This window comes from Eucalyptus grandis, chromosome 5 (genome assembly GCF_016545825.1).
Source record: "Eucalyptus grandis isolate ANBG69807.140 chromosome 5, ASM1654582v1, whole genome shotgun sequence".
NCBI classification, from domain to species: domain Eukaryota; kingdom Viridiplantae; phylum Streptophyta; class Magnoliopsida; order Myrtales; family Myrtaceae; genus Eucalyptus; species Eucalyptus grandis.
The window spans coordinates 2,748,102-2,764,584 of NC_052616.1; the positions used below are offsets into that span (position 1 = coordinate 2,748,102).

General features: G+C 40.4%; 2 protein-coding genes across 2 annotated transcripts; both read right to left on the minus strand.

Annotated features, from left to right (window-relative positions):
• Positions 1 to 82: 82 nt before the first annotated feature.
• On the minus strand, positions 83 to 2,810 carry LOC104443546. Its single transcript, XM_010057014.3, has 4 exons — positions 2,582 to 2,810; positions 1,990 to 2,190; positions 1,345 to 1,560; positions 83 to 811 (listed from the first exon to the last, which is right to left on the minus strand). The coding sequence occupies exons 1-4, from the start codon at positions 2,582 to 2,584 to the stop codon at positions 530 to 532; spliced, it is 702 nt and encodes a 233-aa protein (XP_010055316.1). The 5' UTR covers positions 2,585 to 2,810; the 3' UTR covers positions 83 to 529.
• Positions 2,811 to 13,542: 10,732 nt separating this feature from the next.
• Positions 13,543 to 15,294, minus strand: LOC104443547. Its single transcript, XM_010057015.3, has 4 exons — positions 15,007 to 15,294; positions 14,599 to 14,732; positions 14,374 to 14,471; positions 13,543 to 14,037 (listed from the first exon to the last, which is right to left on the minus strand). Exons 1-4 carry the CDS (start codon positions 15,218 to 15,220, stop codon positions 13,824 to 13,826), a joined length of 660 nt encoding a protein of 219 aa, XP_010055317.3. The 5' UTR covers positions 15,221 to 15,294; the 3' UTR covers positions 13,543 to 13,823.
• Between the last annotated feature and the right edge of the window lie 1,189 nt (positions 15,295 to 16,483).

Genomic DNA, 16,483 nt, shown 5'->3' on the forward strand with positions numbered 1-16,483 from the left:
AAATTAGTAAATCCTTCTTTCTTTCTTTTTTTCTTTTTTTCAACTTCACTTCCAATCCACATATATATTACATGCACTGACATCTTTTTTTTCCTTTTTTTTTTTTTTTTGGCTTTCTCCCTGGAAATACTAAAAGCTGAAGTGAACCCCAACAAAACCCCGTATTCACATTTTCCCCCCCTTACAAAACCTATATGTATAAAAGCCCTCACTCTAAAAACCTAAAAGCTCACTTCATCTATACGCTTGTTTATTGCTATTATTACTTGGTCTTCTTTTTGCCTTGTGGTCCTTGACTTCTTAGCTTATTGCATCTTTCACCCCCATCTATGCTTCTATGTACAAAAGAAAAAGAGGAAAAAGAAGAAAAGTCTAGAGAGAGAGAGAGAGAGAGAGAGAGGGCCCCACTCCCCATACCGGCCTCTCTCCTTGGTGAGAAGCTCGGGTACGGAATCGCAAGGACCTCGACTTGCTCGGCGTTGACTTCGTGGCAGCGGACCGTAATTACGCGTTGAGATGGAGGCTTTGATCAGTACTCGATGATGAACCCGCCCGTCGGGGCACGGTGCGGGATCCCCTTCCGGCGCTTGGCGATCCGGTAGTTGGTGGCCGTCGGCGGCGGCGTCGACGGCGTGAAGCTGTGGACCTTGTGGTGGTGGTGGTGGCCACCGCGGAAGGGGCTCTTGTGGCGGCGGCGGCTGCTGCTGCTGTTGCTGCTGTATGAGTCCTCCTCGGAGTCGTCGGAGGCCATCGCCCGTTGCTTCTTCAGCTTCATCGGCTTCTTCACGAAGTTCTTCGATGTCCCCACAATCTGAAACGAAACAAGCGAGAAAATTAATCGCTTTGAGCGTACCCGTCGTCGTTCCAGAGAGAAAAAACGAGAACTTTCGACAAATTTGACCGGCTGAATGAGAAAGTTCTTTTCTTGAACAAAATGTTCATTGACCCAGAAAGCCAAATCTCCCATTTGAACAAATCGAAGAGTCTCTTTCTAGCACAAGTTTTGATCAAAAATGGAATTCTCGAATTCAGAGAAGCGGACTGATCGGGTAAAAGGTTTTAACTCCCTCTTCATTGGCAAAGCAACAGGACATATAACCAAGTACTTTTTGTGAAATTTCCGACATTGAAAGAACAATCTTGCATAGAAATATTCCAAAATACATGTGCATTTTGGCAACAATCAAAAGAAGCAATGGACAGCTGTTGAAACGTTGTGCTTTCGGCAAAAAACTTCTTCATTAAATGCCCTTCGTTTTCTTGGTTTGGCACACCAAACAAAACTGTTTCGACTGCAAGAAAAGTCCAAAACTTTTTCCTTTCTTCTTTTGCTTTTAATGTTACCTTGCAACCGAGCGAGCAGAAACGGAAGGAATCAAGGAGGCTGCGCTCGCAGACTTCACAGGTGTTGGTGACGCCCTTCCCGGGCCTTGGCTGAGGTCGCTCGTTCAAGAACACGACCCGGGCACTGTTGATGATGTAGGTCTGGACACCAGTTATGTCCAGCACTTTCTGTATCTCGGACACTCTGATCACATCGTGGTACGACGACCTCCTTATCTGCACAATGAATCACGAAAGCCATCAGAAGACGGTATAGCTGAAATTTGCAGATTTGCGGGGCTCATTCAAATATGAACGAGTGTGAATGCCCATAAAAATGAGAACTTTATTGAGGCAAGTGGGGAAAGAGGAAAAAGAGGTAACTTTGATATTGCGTGCGAATTAGAAAGATGCGATGAACCGGTTTTAATGCTGAGATAACCAAGATTCAGGGGATCAGCTAAAAATGTTGAATTTGGGTAATCAGTTAAAAAGAGGAGGAAAGGAGTATAAGATTGGGAAAGGAAAAGAGCCGGACCCAAGCCGGGCAACAAAACTTAAGCATTGACGAGCGGAAAGAAGACCCAGACGAAAATGGTTAAAAAGGGAATCGTATCGAGAAAATCTCACAAAATAATGGCGGAGAGAGATTTGTGGGATTGGGACCTGAATGGCACGATGATCCTTGTGTTGAGACACGAGGCAGAGAGAGCAGAGAGCTCCGTTCATGCAGTCCAAGCAGTACATGTTGCACTCGCTCTTGTGCGAGTCAGCGTGCGTCTTGCATTGCACGAAGAAGCTCTCGCTGAGCAGAGGCTTCAGCCATGGCGGCCACCTGTTGTCGTCATCATCTGGACCTCCAGCACCCTGTTTTTTGTTCAATCCAATACAACAAACCACAGAACCCAACATCAATCGAAACTCGAAAAGAAACAAAAAAAGACGGGAAAAAATCACAGCGGAAGGACGATCAACGATCCTAGAAAGAATCTGGATCCCTTTTTTCAACAAGGACCAGAGAAAACAGAGTTCACTTTCAGAAAAGCAGAGGAGATAAACAACACCCATCAGAGATACCAAGAAAAGGCTCAGTTTCTTTCTGCTGAATGCAGCCTCCGAAAGGAGATTGAAAAACGATGAATTCGACACCCATTTGATGTCGCGGTTGATAAAAAAACAGCATTTTTCAGCAGACCCAAGAACAGAGCACGGAAAACAAAGAAGAAAACGAGAGCAAGAAACGATTTTTCCACAATACCATGATCCTGCGGTTCTTCGGCTTGATTTCGCGGACGGTGGTGTCTTGATTTTCGATCGCCAGCTTGAAGATTGAGCACTCCAAGTGTCTGGAGAGGGAGGGAGGTAGAGAGAGAGAGAGAGAGAGTAATAGTGGGAGCAGCAAAGCTTCCTAGAGAGAGAGAGAGGGAGCTGTGGAAAGTGGAGGAGATGGTGGTGGAAGAAGAAAAATGGGTTTCGCCGTAGCGAGAGGGAATGGGAACAGGTCGTTCTTATCCGCTCGTGCTGATCGTCCGAACCCGGCGCCCGAGCCCGAACCCGGACCCGAACCTGCCCCCTTCCGCAAGAAAAAAATACTTCGGTGGACGATGATCCTGGGTCACGTTCAGATTATACGAATTGAACATCATCGTATCTTAGATTAATGTCGCCACGGCGCACATCACTAAACTTTCGACTGGGAAAAAGATCTTTAAATAATCCCGGGGGATTCTACGTATTTTTTTCCTTGATATTCAATGCTAATTGCGACAAAATAAAACAGGGATTCCTAAAACGCGATTGGCCCCGGCCTCGGTCCGTGGCGTTAATAATGGAATAAACTAAATTAAGCTTTACACTAAAGAAGCATTTAGTCGGCTAAAAATGCGTTGGGTGCAAGGAACCAACCTCCTCCTTTCCTTTTTCCACATAATTTTTTTTATAATGAATTATTTTATTCCCTTCTGCCCTTTCATTTTCATGCTCGCCTTGGTCTTGTCAAAAAAGAATTAATGCATTTTTTTAAAAATAATTCTTTTTCCCTCTCGGCAATATTATAATATCAGCTTTTTGCCCTCCGTCCATTATTGGGGATCAAATTAAATTTCCTAAAAATTTAATTCCGCAATTGCCAATTTCCGGGCACACCTGTCCCATGTCGTCACTGCTCAGGATAAGCATCGCGGGAATTTTGGTGTCTTGGCTTTTCTTTTCTTTTTTTATTCTCTTTTTGAATTACTTAAATGTGGAGCTGGTTTATGTTGCAAATTATATATTAAAAAATACCCTCTTTTTTTCTAACGATTATCGCCGAATTTTGGCAGGGTTTTGTCTGTGGTTTGGCTCTGTTGACTAATGAGATTGTCGATTATTCGCCGGGTCTTGGGGCAAATTTCTTTTTCGGTTCTTGTCGTGTATTAATTTTTTCTTTTACAATTTTTAGACTTTTCTTGGTTTTAGCTTAGCGTAGGTCCTACACTTGGCTCTAATATTAAGGTCCTATTCGCAATTACGTATGGCTGGAGCAATGTCGACGTCCGCCGACTCAAAATTGGAGTTGAATTTTTTTTTTTTTTTTTTTTAATTTCGACGGCATCAACCGTCGAAAGTATACGGTGAACAAGGCCGAATGATGCAATGGAAGATGGGAGAAGATACGTGCATGACACACGTACGTATGTGTGAGAAAGAATTGACTTGCGGGTTCCTTTGGACTTTGCTTTCTGGAACGTATCCGTGATGTAATGCGATGTATCGGAAAGATACGTTTTGATAATTTGACAAGGACGTGTACAGCGAAACATAACCGTGGCGGTTTGGACTTTGGATTGTGGAGTAGTTAGTTCGAGGATCCGTTTCGGCCCAAGTCAACGAAGATAGTCGAAATTATCAAATGCGTCGAGATTGTGCAAATTGCATTGATCCTTGTGGCAATGGAAATTCGAAACGATGAATCCCGCTCCTACTATAACATGCCCACTTTTGGCAAATTATTTGGTATAAAGAGAAGCGCATTGCTTTTCGGAACATTGGTCTTCAAATTCTTGCTATTACGATTCAAGGAAAATCAATCAAATGGTCTCAATTCATTGTTGGCCATTCTTCCTATGTGACATATTACATTAGAATTTCACACAAAAGTTTGGTACTAAATTGACAAAAATTGAAAAGTTTCAAATTGAATTAACATTTGCATAACAAGTTTAAAAATTGATTGGACAATTACCCCCATCATCAAGTATGCAGCTATCCCTTTAAGGTGGTACGGAGATTCTCGAGGGTAATCAAATAATTAGATGTTTATATAATTAGATTCTCTAAACTTTTAGCCATTGCAACTGCTCAGCGTTATGAACCCGCTGAGGAATAGAATTAAAGTATTAGAGTGCTAAGATCGACGTGGCCATCCATCGTTTGATTTAAGGGGAACAAGATGTGTACTAAAAAAGTAATAAAGTCATTAGTGGTTTTGTCATAGCACACTTTAAAAAAATAATAAGACCTTACGAGAAAGTTCAAAAGGTTATTCACTCGGTTAAGCAAGTGATTATGCAGACACGACGGCCTCCGGTGGAAATCACATTGTCTAGTACAACAAGCAAAGGTCTAATCTGACACTTAATTTCTTGAGCAACTTCTCAAGACTCAGCCAAAAGCTCAATAAAATTGTTTCTTCTCTCTTGTGTGTATTTCGAAATAGTCCTTCTGGCTGCCACGTAGGATAAATAGTAATGATTGGACCGTCATGCAAATCAAGCAAAAATTGATCAGAAGATTGGGGGTGATTAATTTCAGAATAGGTCGATTCCCACCTTAAAACTAGATCGAGTACGGTTAGTTCCCCGTTTGTGGAACTGTGAAACGACTCACCCAATCTTATCTTGGACTGGATTGATGATTTTTTATTTGGTCTCTTCTATCCCTACAAGTGGGAGTTTTCCAACATTAAAAGAAAAAAAAAATTCTAATTAGGATTGCTTTAGAATAATAATAATAATAAATATTGATTGGTTTGTCAATTTGGTTGGTACAATTTGGTCGGTTCAGTTCCTTATGTGGAACCAAGAATCAAACCGGTCCCTCCGAGAATCCTCATGAACTGGCCAGTATGATTTTCGAAATTAATCGAGATCGATGCACACCTCTATGAATGATTACATTGGAATTTCGTGTAAAAAGCTAAGTTGACAAAAATGAAAGGCTAAAAATGGAATTGACTTTTGCACAATCATTTTAAGATTGATTGGATAATTTTCTTATGGTATTTATAGATTGTGTCGATTTTCAAAAGTCATGTAATCCACAAGAGACAAGAAACGATGAATCCGGAGATGGTTGTGTTTATGGCAGTCCTTGTCACCTAATGGTTTGCTTTGGACAAAGCCATTACCGAGTTTTCATGATGATAATGAAAGAACCAATTAATGTAATTGTTGGTATCAATAGACTTGTAGCTAGTACATAGAAAATTAGGTGTATAGGCGTGTGCCTTAATACAAGTTGCGAGCAACTTGATGACATCGCATGTGCCGTTCGGTTTTCTCTCCAGAGTTATATAATGAAGAAATTACCTGGATTCAAATTATAATCGAATTTATCTGACCGGTTAGAATTCTATTTTGTGATTCTTTATGATCGAGCATGGTAGCCCAAATAAGGGTTGCCACCGTTTCTCATTTTATCATAAACTCGAGCATTCTCGAAGGAACCTCTTATCAACTTATATCTTTGACATCGACATTTCGAGACGTTTGGAAAGCCACGGTGACGAGCTCGTCGATCTTGGAGTTCCTGATCTAAGTATACAGTGTAACGACGATTCTAAACCGAGCATTTTGCACGGATAGGGGACCCGACCCTTGTTTTTCATAATCCAGGGTGCATTTAAGTGGGGGCATTATAAAGTGTTGCGATATTCATAGGCATATTTGACAGCACTTCTCCATCAATCACAATTGTTATTAATAGCACGGAAAACCGATTTTTTTCAAGTTGATTATGACTTGACGGGAAGACCTTAACATCCTTTCTAGTGCTCCAAACTATTTTGGTGAACATCGTCCAGATTTGCAAAATTTGCTTTCTCCTTTAATAATTCGGAAAGAGAAAGGAACCCTCCTCCTCTGAATGCCTTCTTGAATGGATTTTGAAAATGATTTGCTCGCAAAGGTGTTGGGAGTTGATGTAGGTTGCGAGGTTTTAGTGAATATAATTTGATATTAAGTAGTTGAAATATGAATTTAGTATATTAGTATGAGTAAGCTCGAGAGGTAGTAAGTTCACCAAAAAAATGACACAATTGGACTATGATTTTGGCTCCACGTGCAATGTTATCCTCGAACTTTTAGTTTATTCAATATAATATTTGAACTTTTAGCAAATGTTCAATCTAGCCAAGAACTATATGAAAACATTTAACTCAATCTCCGAACTTAAATCAATGAGAGGATAATATTAGATATTTTTATATAACTAAGGATTAGATTGAATATTTACTAAAAATTCAATGATCACATTGAACACATTAAAAGTTTAGGTACAAGTCCATCGAATAGATTAAAAGTTTAAAAAAAGTATTAACCATTGATCAAAGTTCGAGGATCATTTATGTAATAATCCTCAAGTTCATTTAGGTATGTCGATAGGCTAATAATTCGAAATTCCACTCTCCATATCTCATTCAAGATATTAAACTTTCATTATTTCGAATAATGGGAAGGTTCATTCAATTCGATCTCATGCAAGCTCGAGATGGACAAAACCTACAACATATGATAACATAGAAAGGCGTGGATCATCAAGTTTTGCTAATTTGTTATATCTTGTCTTTGTCATTGCATTGGCATAAATTGCCAAGTTTTGCTAATTTGTTATATGTTGTCTTCGTCATTGCATTGGCATAAATCACCAATCGAACTCCTCCTAGGGGTGGCGACTCATCATGAGAAGTGTGAAGTCGCAAGTTTAATTATTATTCAATCGAATCTCTGTATTACAATACGGAAGTAAGCCCTAGAAATCCCTCATCTCAATGTGAATGGCTTTGTACTCGATAGAGCTATTCCTTCTCTCATTAGTGTTATCATTAGCGTGTGTGTATATATAAATATATATATACATATGTTTTTTTTTTAAAAAGGGCCTTATATGCAAGAGATATTATCGAGATTATTAGACACTAATCACTAAAGTCTAGAGTGGGGTTGGACCACGATTCCATCCCGGAGAAAAGTCAGAGAGAGAGACAATGTATGGACGTATTCAACCGGGGTTTTCAATGCTCCCAAGAAAAAATATCAAGAGGAGACTTCAAAGATCAATCCACTCGTACCACAGCCATCCAAAAAGCTGCCATTACAAACGAGGCCTAATCCCACATTTCATTTTTTTTTTCTTTCAATAAAATATCTGGAGATACCCAACAACAAAAGATTAAATAATATCTAACTAGGACTCAATGGACAATTTTTCGACACTTGGTCATCCTAGTCGGCAGCAACATGGTCGGGCCAAAAGGGCAATAAAAAGAAAAGTAAAAATAGACAGCCATTTGTACGGGTCTTTGTTCTTGAGAAGATCATCTTTGTGTTCGTCGATTCCCCTTATTGTCTAAACCGTGTGTGAATATTACTTCCTTATCAACATGATTAGCATGCATAGCATCATTCGTGTGTTGATGTCGGCTAGGTCATTTTCCGCTTGTCGATTGGACATTTACTTTTTATCTAATGAACAATGGTTTATCTTCGACGTTGGCGTTCTGAAAATTACGGTCGATAAAATTGTAACGGCCGACAACAAATGAGAAATAATAGGATCAGATGCTTCTAGGGAAAAATGATTTGGCGATGTCGCTTTTGCTAATGGATACTTAACCCACATAAAATCTTAACTCCCCTCCCCCAAAAAGAAAAAAAAGAAAAAAGAACACCATCCTTGCTATGAGTGCCTAATCAATCAAATCTCAGTAGCCTTTTGCTAAAAATTACACGGGCGGTACGGGCTTAATCATGTGGTTCTTAGGGGACGGCCCGTTGGACACGAAATAAAGGTTTATCTTTTCCTTTTACTCAGTTGGAAAACAATACCAAAAGAGTACCCAAAAAAAAAAAAAAGTGGGAAAAAACTATATAATTAATATAATTTTAAATATTATTTTTAAAAAGTAATGGGGATGGTCCGAATTTGACTGAGGAATGCGGGGTGGTGGGTACATTGAGTCAAAGTAAGCCCTTGCAAACCCCACTTGCTATTTATTTATTGATTAGTTTATTATTATTTTATTAAACGCGTGGCGCGGCACGCCACGCTTGACCAACCGAAAAAGGAAGAGGCTTCGTCCGCCGTGTTCCGCACTTTGCTTTTTTTCTTGCCGTTTTATGGACTGTTGCCCGCCTCGTGCTGTCGTTTCGGGTCCCGGCTTCAATAATTGAAAGCCCCCCGCGTTGGGCCCCACCTCTGTGGGCCCCGGAACGCTACGCTTAACTTCCTTGAACGGCCGGCCGACCTGGTCCTCTTTTTCAACATCAGTCTCATTTTTTTTTATAAATATCTTTTTATTCTTATTGCGTCGTTTTTATTTTATTTTTATTATTTTTTATCATTAGGGCCAGGTGATATCCGGAATTAGTTTTCAGACGACCGGCCACGGGCTCCAGGCTCTCCGGCCGATCAAGCCCTCGATTTTCCTAGATTCTTGACATGTGTCGATCGAGCACATATATAGTCTTCGTTTGAGCCATGGAGGTTATTGTGGTGGCGAGGCGGCATTCCTAATCCAAACCTTGCGCACTAGATGGCTCCCTGATTCATCAAAGTGAAATATCCAAATCAGAATAAGGGGATTGACGATTATCTAGGTATAAAATTGAATTCATTCTTCATTTATCCTCAGTTGATAACTCAATCGTGTGGTGCCTTAAAGCGTGAAAAAGGAAGAGCTTTCACCAATAAATTTGTATTATTTGTTTTTTTTTATAAACTAGTATCGGTTATTTACTGAACATCACACTACACTTCACTGTGAATGAGATCAAATAAAAGTGACAACATGATGGGACTCGAGTCCACTTTAATAGAAACTTATACTGTATACTTAATTTTTTCCACACATGGCAATTGATGGCTTTTGTTCATGTCAATTGCATTTGACCTTTTAATTATATCACTCAACTCCTAAACCTTTCGATAATTTATTAATGTAGTCCATTCAATTAGTTTTGGCTAAAAATTATTGACATGATGCCGTCCTACCTATTTGACATAATTGGTATTGACATTAACAATTTTTTATTACTTTTTTTATTTTCTTTCCTTTCCCTTTTTCTCCCACCCACGGATCGATGAGGGCATTGGCCCTCGCCCATATCCAGGAGAGGCCACAACTCTCACCTATTGGCTAGCAAATGACACAAGCTCCTTGCCGGTGGCTAGCAAGGGCATTGCATCTCTTGCTTGGATCTTAGCGAAGGCGTGGGGAAGATGTTGGCCATCGATTGGATCTAGACGAGGGGTTGATGCTCTGCCTATGGCCAACAAGGGCCACAACACCTTTCGCCTGTGGCTAGCGACAGTTAGTTAACATTATCATCTCAAAATTGTAAAACATAGAAAATTAAATAAAACAAAAAAAAATATTTTGAAATTTTAAAATCAATCCACGTCAATATTGGTCATATCACGTAAGACAATCCTTATCTATGTTAGAATTAACTAGATGGATAACATTGGTAAATTATCATAAAATTTAGGATTCAATCAATACAATTAATAAATTTAGGATTGAATTGGCATAAGTTCAATAGATTTAGAACTTTTTTGTACTTTTCCCCCAATAATTTGCCCGTGCATCGAAAGGAAATGTGTAATGAACCCTAATCAAAGGGCATCATCTTCATCTTCTTCCTTCTTAACTAGCAAGTTGCCAAGGGAGTGCGAAGACTTTAGGAACGCTCACGATGGTCCAGCAACTTGTACTTCGCCTTTTTCGTCGCTTTCTCTCCCTCTCTTTCTCAAAAGCAAGCATTAACAATACTTTGCCCAAAAAATAATTTATAAAATTTTGGGAATGTGACTTCTTGACTCTTTTAATCGATAATGGGACAGATCGAAAGATATTGCTTTTCCATTCATCAAGCCCACTGATCTAAGTATCTATTTTATCTTTCTTTTTTTTTTTTTTGATTTAAGGATTTGAGCAAGAACAAGTAAAAGTGAGTAGGTAAGCATTCTGTAGATGACTCCATGCTCTATCGCTTGATGTTATCATACTATTATATGTTGTTATCGTAATTGCATGTCGCTCTTGGCATCGCCCTCATTTGATGACATTGTACTTAGTTTTTCTTTTTTTCTTTTTTCTTTTTGGTTTGTTTCTTTTCTAGTGGCTAGCCCCTATGCATTCCACCAAAAATATCCCTTTCTCCACAGTTAATTTAAGGTTTCCCGGAAAGTATCTCTTGAAGATTTAGGTGATAGATATCCAAGCATTTAATGTTTTCATTTATGTGTCTAGAGACTAAATATCTCGAACCGTGCACGTTAGGATCTGTCGCTCCAAGTATATGAGTCAAATTTTACTTTAAGTTGAAAGCTGCAAAAGAATGGTGTAAAACTAAAATCTTGGTTCTGCAAAACAGTTAAACCTGATAATCGGGTGTTTCCGATTAATAAATTCGACGGTTGTTAGAGTTAATAAATTGAAAACCTAACTCATTGTGGAAAAACAGGATTTTCCAAGATTACTATGTCAAAAATCTTGGACTGATTGGCTTAAGAGATTGGTGAGATGGGACCAAAATCTGTCGTCGTTAGAAAATCTAATGGACAATCTAGATCGAGGGAATGTTCTGCGCTTGTTTTTCAAGGGATTTGATAGAGAATTAGATTAATATAAGATAAGATCCAAGTGCGAAGTTTGGACTTGGAGCTCTATACATCGGATGGCCATAAGTCATATATAGTCGCAAAGGCAAATACAAGAGAAAATGAGCATCGTTAAGATGTTTTTTCGTCCTTCTCTTTAAAGGCCTGTGACACACAATTAAGTGGTGTTCTTGAGAGCTAGTAAGAGCAACAAATTCATTTTTTAAGCACACAAGAGCAGTGGTTGTACTTAGAATGAAGGCATTAGTTTAGGTGAGAAACAAAAGGTATGAAGAACTCTTAAAAGCACTTAAGACCCGCAATTTTAGTTTGGAGAGAAGATCTATTATGCTATGTGTACAAGATATGAGAACATCTATTGGGTGGTCCATAAGTTACTTAAACTATAGTGGGGCTATTGTAAAAGGAAGTCAGGATCAACGCTGTACCAAGTTCTACACTTATAAGAATGTGGTATTAAACTCTTGGTGTAAATAGTGGAATTAAGCCTATTTAGACCTTTAGAACTAGAAAGAGAGGAGTTCACACACCCAAGGCGATCCCCTATAAATCTCGCTTGTAATTTCTCTTTCCCTAAACTTGTCAATTGCCACCGCTTATATTGCTAGTTATTTATTGAGGGTTACTTCTACAAAATTAGTTTGTATTTTCTAGAATAACCCTTGAGCCCCTTTTTTTGTTGGTTATGTGGATCTAACAAGGTAATCATCTTAAAGAGAAAGGAAACCGAGAAGTCCCTAAAATCCTTGTGGATGAGCACCAGCGTCATTATCCACTGATGCTTTTCTAATTCCCTTAAATTAACTAAACTTGAGTACTTTAATCAAAGTTAGGGATTCTTTCAAACCATCTTTAAAGGATCATATGATTATGTCAGCATTCCAAAATCTAGGCATGAATGCTCCAGCTAGGCTTCTCTCCCTGACTAACTATTCTTTAAGCATGCCACTTGAATGCATAAGTGATAATAATTACTATGTATCTGCCTTTATAGATTGGCAAAATATCAATATCCAACCCAAGTCATACCGAATTTCATAGGAAAATTTTGTTTGTGCAACCTCTAATTAACTTTTTTGATCTATTTGTAGCAAATGGGCACGGCGGGTATCGACCGATAGTGCTGCCCAATCTCATGCATTCGGCGCCTCCCCGGTTGGAATCCCGGGTTCGTTCATCAGGGGGTTGCGAACGCCGTTTGACCGGGCATGGATCCTCCATGATATTGAAAAAAGAAAAAAAGAAGAAGAATATTTTACCTATTTGAAACTTCCTGTGGTGGTGGATTTTTTCTATAGATGCTAATTTATGCAGCTACTATTTGTTGAGGTGGAAAGGAACATATGCCGAGGAAAACAAGATAATAGCAATGCGCAAGATTCCAAAGGGGCTCTCCCACACATGGTGAAAAATTCATCTGTCATGGAATAAGAAAAGGCGTGTGGAATCTAAATGATGAAGCATATATGGAATGTGATGGGGATTTCTAGGGAAAAGAGAAATAAGTCTAATGCATACTACAGGAAGAGATATATTCCCATCATGAATGATCATTACATGCGATGACCATAGGATAATTATGCTCTCTCTCTCTCTCTCTCTCTCTCTGTACTTATGCAGAATTGCATCTTCTTTTGTGTCGGCTTGCATCCCATCACTAGAGCTGCATAGTGAATATCGTGTGGAGCTTTGCTAGCTCGAGATGAGTCGGCCGAACCCACGACCAGTTCTACCTTTCAACACTAGTTTTGAGGGAAAAAAAAAAAAAATTTGATTAATCATACACGGCACGAGATCTAGTCACATGTTAGCAGTGACTAGCATCGATATCTGCCTGAAAATGAATGTTTTCGGCATTTTTTTCCACTTTGGCCACGGTTCAACCCCAGAGGCAGTCCCATGCAAGAACCGTTACTCAATTTGCAGGAAGAAGTTGAGTGTCTTATGTCTAATTTCTCTTCTTCGTCGTTAGATTTCGTAACTACTTCTTTCTGACCTTGTTCGGGGTTCGTTTTTACAGTTGGAAGGAAGTACAGATTTTAGCACAGGGATCTATATGCTTCGTCGACGACTGTTCTTATGATTGAAATCCGACCACAAGTTTTCGTGAGGATCCAATGAATATCATTACTTCTGCTGGTGGCACTACCGTGAGAATCTTCAGTCTGCTTTAAAGCTACAACCTTTTGGTTAATGCTTTATTTCACTGTCCACTTATTTGTGGTCATCATCACCGAGTTCCACGACACTTAAGAATCTCTCCTTGCCTAACTTCTTTCCATTTCTTCACTTAAATCATTCAAACTTAAAACGATTCGGAAAGAGATAACTCCAGAATAAACTTAGAATCCAATTTTGACTTCTCTTATTCATATATCCGCAACAGAAGAAGATAAAAAGAAAAGGTTGCAACTTTGCTTAAAAAAGCATCAAGCGCAAATGGTCAGAAACAGGACCGAGGCAGTACAAGAAAGAATCAGACAGCACAATCAATTTTAGAGTGTGGCCGTGGTCGATTAGATGCTATTACAAGCTGTCTATCCGCAAAAATTTTCATTTAGTGATTGCGGATTAAATCCAACCAGCTAGTAACATGGAACGCGAAATACGGTTCGGGCTCATGGTTTCTGCCTGAGGATTTTCCTGAGTTCTTCAGAGATCAAAACCTCCGGAGTGGGCACAAAGGACGCAGGAGACTCCCCCGGAGTGCTGCCTTCGCAGTCGCTCATGCAGCTTCTGCCTCTGAACATGTCTCCCTCTCCGTTCTGATTCATCATCACCATGTTGCACGGGATTCTCTCAGCATAGAACTGCCTGTTCTTTCTCTGATGCCTGCCACAACACCATCGACCAAAGTTTAACTAGTCCTCGGACAACCTATCCTTTCATGTGCATCCGCTGCTTAAAAATGATCGTCTTGTAATGAACATTGATGGGTTGTGCCGTGTCGATGCGACGGTGGTCATAATCACGCATTTTACAGTTCGTGGGTAGTCGATGCGCCTTACACAGGCGGTCCGCTTAGGGACCTCACTTTCTCTTGGTCAGAGAGTGTTACTTGGGCTAAATCTAGAGTGATGCAACATGTGCGCGCTCATGTGAAAAACAGTTCACCGTATAAAGGCGAAGGGAGCAAATCTTTTCAAACAAATTCTGATGGTGTATTACCTATCAAAGACAACCCATGTGGCATGGAGGCTTGTAATTTTCTCCACAACCAGAAGCTTTGGAGGATATCCCATCACCAAATCCTTCTGTGGCACCACCTGCAATTACCCATCATACATAAGTAAAATTCTCTAATTCGAACCCCTAAATTTTAAGTTTACCAAGACACTTCCTTTTCAGGGCAAGAAGTTCATCAGGAGAGAGTTGATCTTCGAGCTAATTTACCCCATATTTCTTGCAGAGATCAATCACTGCCTGCAACTTTAGATATTTCACATCACTTCTCCACTCACTCTCTTGTAGATTCGCCAAGGCCTCCCATTCCACCGGCCAAACATCAGACCAGATCTTGCCAGAAACTGTTAGCACCAATACCCAAAGAAACATCTGAGATCATGAAAGCAGAAATAGTGGAAGTCGTGGAATCTAAGTAATTAGATTAGCCCATTGGGTTCAACCCAGTAGAAAACGATAAAGCAAGGCAAGCCCAACTTTGAGGCCAGCCTATAAAGCTCCCTGCAATTCTCTAGCGATAATATCGGCGTCCGCTTGTCCGGTCCGTGCCAGTAGGTCGGGTTCTCGACAAGTAATTAGCGGGCTCACACAATATTCGAAGAGAAATTAAGGACTCACGAGGAATGTTCAGCCATGGCATCACGCCTATAAGGGTGACAGTACAGCCGGTGCTGATCAGATTCTCAAGCGCCCACTCCAGCGGAGCCGTCGTGAAGCTCTTCATGCCGTCCATGACTATGACCACGTGCCTCGGGCAGTTGGCCGAGGCTGGCGACTCTTTCGGCAGAAGGGCTTCGCCAATCCTTCTCTTCTGGAACCTCACCAATCCCATACTTGGATCTCACGAAACTAGAAGATGAGCCCAGGAATGTTGAGTAGAGGGATAGTCCTGAGTGGGAGAAGGATCAAAGGAGGCTGCACACAAATTTATATAACCAACACGTTCTTGTCATGAATGTAGGCTGAGATAGCAAGGAAATGGTTTTGTCCTGCTTTGACAAGATCAAGAAGCTTCCTCGTACAACTGTCGAGGGAAGCGGCACGCCTGGAGTTTCGGTTCTTTTGGCTTTTTTAGTACTTGTTCATGCTTTCAGATATCCTACCGTGCGTTTCCTATGTATCCTAATCATTGTAAACAAGTCGCGTTGCGCACAAAGCCATCGGAGGTGTCCTGCCTCGTTGTCTTTCTGGAACCTCTTGCTTCTATATTCTCGGAGAGGCGAGGAATGCGAAGTTTTGGCATCTCCAAGGACAGCGTGGTGAGATCAAGGAAGAATCAAAGGCGATTAGATCTTAGAAAGGTTAAATTTCGTTTCTTTTGCTGGAAAGGTGCATCGCGCGCAGGAAATTTAAGGCTGTGCAGGTCTGCTTGTCGAGTTTGCTCGGACCATTTTGTTTGGTCGAGATGTCCATGCTATTCGCAATAAGGAAATGCGTACAAGAAACTATCCCATGAAGCTCAAGGCCCCATTAGGGGGAGCCTGCGCCGAGCATTGTGGCCGACTGAGGCCGAGGCCGACTTCCCGATGTAGGACAAATTGAGCGATTCTAATTATGTGTTGAATAACAGAATTCAAGCATCAATCAGAGTTGCATGCAGAAAACAGGACATAAAATAAACCAGACCTCCAGCCATTGTTCTAGTTTGGGTGGGGAGATCTAACGGCAATTCAACAACAATTATGGGCGCACTCTACTAACGCAATCCCCTCATGTAGTAATGGTGTATTTCCAAAAGAGAGGGTTTGATTTAGATCTCATCAGGCCCTAACGAAAATGATCGATCGTCTTTTATAAATTACCATCCATCGAGGCGATTCCCAATGGGTAGTTGCCATAAAAAATTTATGAATGTGAAAAACTGTCTGGTGGAATAACCGGTGCTCAAGAAAGAGCATGTGACTAAAATAGCAGATCCTTCGAGGGTTGATGCTAGTGGAAATCCCACAAGAAAAACTATCCTAAATTGGCATCCTGAGAAGGCCCTTTTTCAAAACAAGGTGCTTGCTTCTCATACCATTGCTTTTCAACAAATTGTTACAACTCTTGAAACCATCCATGCATGAAGGTTTCAGTGCGATGTGAGAACGGCTTG

Excerpts from the sequence above, each read along its gene's own strand:
- LOC104443546 (XM_010057014.3), bottom strand. Across the intron at positions 1,561-1,989 it reads AGGATCATCGTGCCATTCAG|ATAAGGAGGTCGTCGTACCA; the intron begins GTCCCAATCCCA and ends TTCATTGTGCAG. Across the intron at positions 812-1,344 it reads TCTGCTCGCTCGGTTGCAAG|ATTGTGGGGACATCGAAGAA; the intron begins GTAACATTAAAA and ends GTTTCGTTTCAG.
- LOC104443547 (XM_010057015.3), bottom strand. The coding sequence starts at position 15,220 with ATGGGATTGGTGAGGTTCCAGAAGAGAAGGATTGGCGAAGCCCTTCTG. Across the intron at positions 14,472-14,598 it reads ATCTCTGCAAGAAATATGGG|GTGGTGCCACAGAAGGATTT; the intron begins GTAAATTAGCTC and ends GGGTAATTGCAG. Across the intron at positions 14,038-14,373 it reads ACATGGGTTGTCTTTGATAG|GCATCAGAGAAAGAACAGGC; the intron begins GTAATACACCAT and ends GTGTTGTGGCAG.